Source organism: Ctenocephalides felis, unplaced genomic scaffold, assembly GCF_003426905.1.
Source record: "Ctenocephalides felis isolate EL2017-DRISC unplaced genomic scaffold, ASM342690v1 CF-g0.4_SCAFFOLD_00845, whole genome shotgun sequence".
NCBI lineage: Eukaryota > Metazoa > Arthropoda > Insecta > Siphonaptera > Pulicidae > Ctenocephalides > Ctenocephalides felis.
The window spans coordinates 88165412-88173041 of record NW_020536999.1 but is presented as its reverse complement, the minus strand read 5'-3'; the positions used below and the strand labels follow the sequence as shown (position 1 = coordinate 88173041).

The 7630-nt window shown below is 31.7% G+C and overlaps 2 protein-coding genes across 2 annotated transcripts; both read left to right on the top strand.

Annotated features, from left to right (window-relative positions):
* The first annotated feature begins 1524 nt into the window (after positions 1-1524).
* On the top strand, positions 1525-2331 carry LOC113362856 (zinc finger protein 626-like). Its single transcript, XM_026605353.1, has one exon. The coding sequence runs from the start codon at positions 1525-1527 to the stop codon at positions 2329-2331; it is 807 nt and encodes a 268-aa protein (XP_026461138.1).
* A 3620-nt stretch (positions 2332-5951) lies between these two features.
* On the top strand, positions 5952-7311 carry LOC113371398 (zinc finger protein 239-like). The gene has a single exon (XM_026612029.1). It carries the CDS (start codon positions 6037-6039, stop codon positions 7201-7203), a length of 1167 nt encoding a protein of 388 aa, XP_026467814.1. The 5' UTR covers positions 5952-6036; the 3' UTR covers positions 7204-7311.
* Positions 7312-7630: the final 319 nt, after the last annotated feature.

The window sequence follows — 7630 nt, the reverse complement described above, 5'->3', positions numbered from 1 at the left end:
GTTAGCATCTGTGTTTCTCTAAGGAAACACACACACACATACTTTTTCGAAATTTAGTTTCATTCAATTCAGAATGGCCTCAAACGTCGAGAAAACATAAAATTAGCTAAAAATAAACTTCTCCTTTGGGAAGTTATGAAACAATGAATTTTTTTCGTAACTTATTTATTCGTAATTTCATGACATTTATTTTTAACAATATCAAATATAAGCTTCGAGTTGCCTCCAGAAAGTGTCCTTTGAAAAAGACACATTTTTGAAAATTGCCTTAAGGCTGGAACTTCTCGTACCAAAATTTAAAATTAATAAAAAAGCCTTTATAGTTTTTGAAAACTTTGCAAAAATGAGATTTTTAAAAATTTTGAAATTAAAAAAAAAATGACAAGAAAAGTTAGATTTTTTTTATATTTAGAAATCTTTTGAAAACTTTGAACTTTTTTGCAAAGCAATCGTGCTGCGTGACTGCTTTAGAGAAGAAATATGAAAGCGCGTAAGCGCCGCGTCGCAGTCTAACGGATAAATATTGGTACGAAACCTATAAAAGTGTAAACATAAAATTTATACTTATTAATAAAATCTCTATAAAATATCTGATAATTTTATATGCATATGTCTAATAATCATTTTTGACCCCTAAATGGCATTTTTTTACAGTTTTTTTTTTCGATCTCGGAAACCGCTGCCTTCCCAAAAACCTAACTTTTATTTATTCTGTCAATACAAGTGAACAGTGTTTTTTGAATTATTTAAATCGGACGCTCCGTTCTCTCAAAAACTGAATTACGATTTTTTGCATGTTTGCCCTGTATCTTCGAAATGGCAGGACCTGCTTTGACCAAAAACTGATGAGCAGGTCTCCTTATTAATAGGAATCAAATGTTTTTTAATCACTGAAATCGGTTGATCTGTGATCCCGAAATCCTCGACGAAAATTTGTTTCCGCACACACACACGCATCCAATTTTTCTAAGGTATGCCAAAATGTTCAGAAATCTTTTAAACATAAAAGTGTGCAAAAGATTTCATTTTTTAATTTTTGCAATTACTTTAAATTTTGCCCTACGGAAAGTTAAAATTTACCTTGAATATTGAAAACGACTCGCAATTTAGCCAAATATCCGAATCGATTTTGAAAATTCAAAAACTGTCCGAAAGATACAAAAAACATTTAGGAATCGTGCTGATTAGTTCTTGGCAAAGGTGGGTCGGGTCATCAATTTTTTTATAATATTAATTAACTAATAATCATTCTAAAATTAAAAATGTTCATCTTTTACATTAAAAAAACATTTGGGCGAAGCATAAGGCATTGTTTTGAATTTAAAAAGATGGTAGATGTCTCATCTTCTTAAAAACATTCTCTATGCTTTTGTTGTCAACTTAAATGTCAAATAACTAACTTCTTCAGTTTTTGTAAAAAACGCATTATAGTTAAATTCATTATGCTTAAAATAAGTTAGTAGAATGCGCAATTGTTAATTCAGATAATATTTATTGAATGTATGGAGTCAAAAATATCTAAAAATGTCTGAAGGCACAATTATGTCCAAGAATGATCAAAAAATTAAAATTGAGCCAGTAGAAGAGATTGAAGATGAAATAAAGGATGAGCTTGATGATATTGTTAAATCTGAATCGTTTGTTGCGGATAATGAAACATCTTTAGAAAATTCCATAAATTCTGAAGTGACGATAGAGGAAGAAGTTAAACAGGAGGTAATTGAGACACCGACTTATAAATGTGACATTTGTAATAGATCATTTCCAGAATCACATCACTTAAAAGAGCATAGGATCGATCACGTTCCAAGTCGTACCAAAAAGTACCGCCACGCAAGTAAAAAGTCTTTTAACCTATCAAAAGGGTTTAAATGTAAAATATGTTACAAAGTCTTGAAACAATCGAATTACTTAAAGACACATATGCGCATTCATACAGGAGAACGCCCTTTCAAATGCGGTATATGCAATAAGGCATTCAATAACCAATGTGCTTTGAAAGCTCACATGCTCATTCACAGTGACGAACGCCCCCACAAATGCAACGTATGCAATAAGACCTTCAGGGGATCAACTAATTTAAAAGCTCACATGCTGATTCACACTGATGAACGCCCTCACGTATGTAATATATGCAATAAGACATTCAGACAAACAGGTGCTCTGAAAACTCATATGCTCATTCATAGTGATGCAACCCCTCATGAATGCAGGGAATGCAATAAGGCATTCAAACATCTGATCAGTTTGAGCAGACACATGCTCATTCATTCCGGTGATCAAGGAGGTACAAATTTTGCAAGAAGGGATTTAGACAATCAAGTATTATGAAAAGACACATGCTCATTCATTCAGGTGAGCAAGGAGGTGCAAAAGGGGATGCTATACATCAAGTTTGAAAAAACATATTTGTATCGATACTGGTCAACAACCACAGAGAATGTAAAATATGCAATAAGACATTTAGACATTCAAGTGTTCTTAAAAAAAAAAACACATGCGTATACATTCTGCAGAACTTTTTTATAAATGTGAAATATGCAATGAGGGATATACTCAAGTGCACAATTTAAGGAGACAAATGGCTGTTAAATATAAAATATATGATGTAAATTAATGAAATATTAATAAGTACAAACGAACTCTATGTATGCAATAATTTGAAACATCTATGGTTTTATTTTTATTGTAAATTTCATTACTACTATACAAATATTAGACATAAATATATTTATATAAATATTTTCTGTCTATGTATTAAAATTATTTGATTTTCAATCCTTTTTAACTTCCCATAGGGAAAGTTATTGTAATCGTCCAAAAATCGAAATTGAAACTTTTTGCATATCTTCACTTTTCAGAGTTTTCTGAACAATTTGGCATACGTCAGAAAAAATGTGTGTTTGTGTATATATGTGTGGATACAATTTTTCGTCAAAGTTTTTGGGCGCACGGATCAACCGATCAGAATGGTTTAAAAAACATTCAATTCCTATTGATAGGAAGATGTACTGATTAGTTTTTGGCAAAGACAGGTCCAGCCGTTTCAGAGATTTGGAGCAAAGAGTGCAGAAAATAGAAGTCGAGTTTTTGAAAGAACGGAGTGATCCAAAAAGCATTCAATTCGTAATGATGGGGAGTAGTGGTGATTAGTTTTTGGCAGAGGCAGGTCCAGTCGTTTCGGAGATACGGGGCTAAATGTGCAAAATTAGCAGTTTTTGAGATACCTAAGCATCCGATTTGAATGATTCAAAAAACTTTTTGCTTGTTATACCATTTTTTGCACAATTAACTCTATATCTCCGAAACGGCCGGACCAGCTCTTGCCAAAAACTAATGAGCACGCCTCCTTATCAATAGGAATCGAATGTTTTTTGAATCATATAAATCAGTTGATCAGTGTTCCCGAAAACTTCGATGAAAAATTGTATCCATACATACATACAAACATGCACAAACATCAATTTTTTTGTTTTGAGGTGTGCCAAAATGTTAAGAAACCTTCAAGACGATTACAAGAACTTACCCTACGGGAAGTTAAAAATATTTTTTGGAAATCAGATTTTTTTTTAATTTTGAAATCAAAATTTTATTTGCTTTCCTAAAAAACTAATCGTTTCTTCCTATTCAACACAAGCGAATCGTTCAAATCGGTTACTCTTCTATTTTTTATTTTTTCAATTTCTATTTTCTGCACTCTTTGCTTTGTATACTTTTTGTGAATAATTCAAATCGGTTGATCCATGGTTGATCCGTGCGCCCGAAATCGTGGACAAAAAATTGTATATAAATATGCTAAAAATTGCATTTTTGATTTTTGGTCGATACATATAACTTATCCCACGGAAAGTTCATAATTGATAAACGTCATTAATAATAATTAATATGAACTTTTAATACATTTGGCAGTTTTGTTTGTTTGTCATTCGTATTTTGGTTTGACAGTTTTGTTTGTTTGTCATTCGTATTTTGGTTTGAGTAGCAACTTGAACAAAAAAACGGCATTGGAATTTTATTTATTTATATAATTTTATAGTAACAATTTTCATTGCTCCGTCATACACGTTTTTATTTGAATATTAATGACTAGTTGGTTTGGTATTTAGCCTTGAGGCAAGTTACATGAACTTTCCGATATATGTAAATAATCGGGATCAATAAAAAATAAATTAATCGAAGAATTTTCTAAAAGCAAATTTTTAAAAATCAATAATTTATTAATTGGACCATTTTTCGTAGGACTTAAATGATTTATTACGTTTATTAAGACCAAGTACTCTATCGTTATACCAAGTGAATCATCTAATTTTAATTTTAACAAACGTCAAAAAAACTACTCATTTTCTCAAACTTTGATTAATTTTTAAAATTAAACTACTTGTTGTGAGGCCGTAATAATTCAGTAAGTTCTATAAGACCATGGTATATATCGCCAAAAAAAGTTCCATAAACATCGTCTTAATTTTTTTTTCAACAGTTAATTACAAAAAAACGGCACGGTAGATATTCACCTAAAACTAATCAGTATCATTCCCAACTAATATCGTTCGAACAGTTTTTGATTTTTTAAAATAGATTCGGTAGAATGAGCTTAAATGTGGACGAAAAGTTCAACACTTTTTTCCAAATTTCAAAGAACCCGCTCGGCTGATCGTCGCACAAAAGTGACAAGCGATAGTCCTCATTGAGACACATCAAATGATTTTTAAATTTCTGAAATCGGTTCAGGCATTTTTGAGCAATCGTCGATGAAAGGTCTAATTTTGACAAATGCCAAAAACACGATACTAATTTTTGCAAACTTTGACGAATTTTTAAAGCTAAACGAGTTGTCGTAGGGCCGTAATATTTTAGTATGATCTAGAAGACTATGGTATCTACCGTCAAAAAATAATAAAAATCGTCGAAAAAATTTTTTTTAACACTTTATTACAAGAAAACGGCCCGGCTGATCTTCTCCAAAAACGGTTTTTGAATTCTCAAAATCGATTCAGAATTGCGGGCTAAAACGTAGACGAAAAATTTTTCACTTTTCTGCAATTTACAAAGAAACGCTAGTCCTCGTCGAGATACATCGAATGGCTTTTGAAATCGGTCTAGCCGTTTCTGAGAAATCGTCGATTTACGGCAAAAAATCTGTTCACACACACACACACTTTCCAAATTTGGTCTCATTCGATTCAGAATGGCTTGAAACGCCGAGAAAACATAAAATTAGCGAATCGCATTTTTTGATGAAAACATAAACTTCTCCTTCGGGAAGTTAAATATTCATTTTAATAAATAAATAAATTTATAAACAAATTTGTGTTGATATGTCCATAGATAAATGAGCATCCATATATATGTCTGTCAGTGCTGTCAACAAATATGGCGCCCATCAGTCACTTTTGAAAATTTTATGAAAAATGTTAACGAATAATAAAATATGTATAATTACATAGCATGTTGAATGTCTATATTAATTATGAAATAATTATATTAATTAATTAATATTAAATAACAAATTTGTGTTGATATGTCTGTCAGTGTCAGTGCTGTCAACAAATATGGCGTCCATACTTGTCAAACGTACTTATGAAAATTTTATAAATAATGTTAAAAAAGGATGACATATATATTTACATAGTATGATAACAATGATACGTTAATATTAATTATGAATTATTTATTTTAATTAATTAATATTGAATAATTAACTTGTGTTGATTTGGTTGTCAGTGGTGTCAACAAATATGGCGAACCTGCTGTCAAAAGTACTTATGAAAATCTCATGAAAAAATAAAATAACAGTTAAAAAATTCATAATAACAAATATATAGTTGATAAACATTACATAGTATGATTAAATCAGGTGTAGTTATATGTGGTGAAATATAATATAAATAGTTTAACCTGAAAGTGTATATTTTCTTTTATCTTCATGAAACGTCAAACATCTTAATTGAGAAATAGAAAGAAAGAAGTTGTACGTATTACTATATAAATCACCTATTGGTTTTAATATTGAACTAAAGTCTGTGCATACATAATAAAATGTCTGAACAAACCACTGTCTGCTTGAACGAGCCCCAGATTAAAACTGAACCCTTGGAATATTCTGTAGAAGACTCTGAATTCGAAATAGTTGGTGTAAAGGAAGAGTCAGATGACTTTGATAGTGACGATGATGCACCTTTGGCAAGATCCATGGAGCCTGAAGTAACGATAGATGAAGCTGAAGAAGACACACTTGAGACCCATAGTAATAGACCAAATGATAATGAACCAAATGGTGATGAACCAAATGATAATCAACCAAACGATAACAAACCAAATGATAGTAAATCATATGTTGATTCTGGCATGTGTAATGATGATTCCCATGTTTGCACAAGTTGCTCACAAGCCTTTTCTAATCAACAAGACTTAACAAACCATGTTTGCGAAAAGAAGCCTTTTGTATGCCCAACTTGCAATAAATCTTTCATCACAAACTACCGTCTAGGTCGACACCTTCGTGTCCACACCGGAGAGCGCCCTTACAAATGCACTGAATGTGGTAAATCCTACAACGAGTACACTAACCTCAAAGGACACATGAGCGTGCACACCGGAGACTACGCTTACTCATGCGAAATCTGCGGTAAAAAATTCACTCGTAGGTGGAATTTAAAATCCCACATAGCCACTCACACCGGACAAAGGCCTTATGAATGTGACAAATGTGATAAAACTTTTATCCAAGCGAGTATTTTGAGGCGACACATGAGAACACACACAGGAGAACGTCCTTATGTTTGTGAAATATGCACTAAGTCTTTCATGGTGAGGAATGCTTTAAACGAGCACCGGTTTGTGCACAATGGGGAACGCCCACATCAGTGTAATAAATGTGATAAAACATTCACTCTAGCGAGTAATTTAAAAGCACATATGGTCTACCACACTGGAGAACGCCCTTTTGTATGTCATATTTGCGATAAGGATTTTGTGCAATTGGGTAATTTAAAATCTCATATGGCTACTCATACTGGGAAAAGACCCCATAAGTGTAATGTTTGTGATAAGACGTTTAAGTTGAAATGTAACCTGAAAGAACACATGTTGAAACATAATGGACATCTTCATAAATGTACGATTTGTGAAGACACTTTTGCTAGTAGAATGAAGTTGAAGAAACATATGGGGGAAACCCATAATGGGGAGTCAACTCAGCAGTGATTGTTTAATAGATTTATACAATAAAGACAATAAATTAATGTCAGCGAACAAATTATTGCAAATACTATAACATAATATATTATGATTCAAATACATTACAGCACTTTATACAAGCATAGCAAATGTGTTATATTAATTTATAATTATACTAGATGACCCCACAGACGTTGTTCTTTACCCATGACTACAATTCAAAAGTTCCAATTATTTTAATATCCTGTTCTATTCTATTTAATGTCCTATTTGATGCCCAGCCTTTGTGATTCATTTATGGTCTTACAATTAGTATAAATAGTATAAGAAATTCAGAAAATAATAATTTAGTATCTGCATTAAAAGACTTGATTGCTTCAATAATTAAGTTTATAATTTTCATAATTTCGTACTATTAGTTGCTATTTGGCAATTATAATATCTAAAGTACATT

Bases quoted from the DNA above. Each gene is read 5' to 3' on its own strand.
- LOC113362856 (XM_026605353.1), top strand. From the start codon at position 1,525: ATGTCTGAAGGCACAATTATGTCCAAGAATGATCAAAAAATTAAAATT.
- LOC113371398 (XM_026612029.1), top strand. From the start codon at position 6,037: ATGTCTGAACAAACCACTGTCTGCTTGAACGAGCCCCAGATTAAAACT.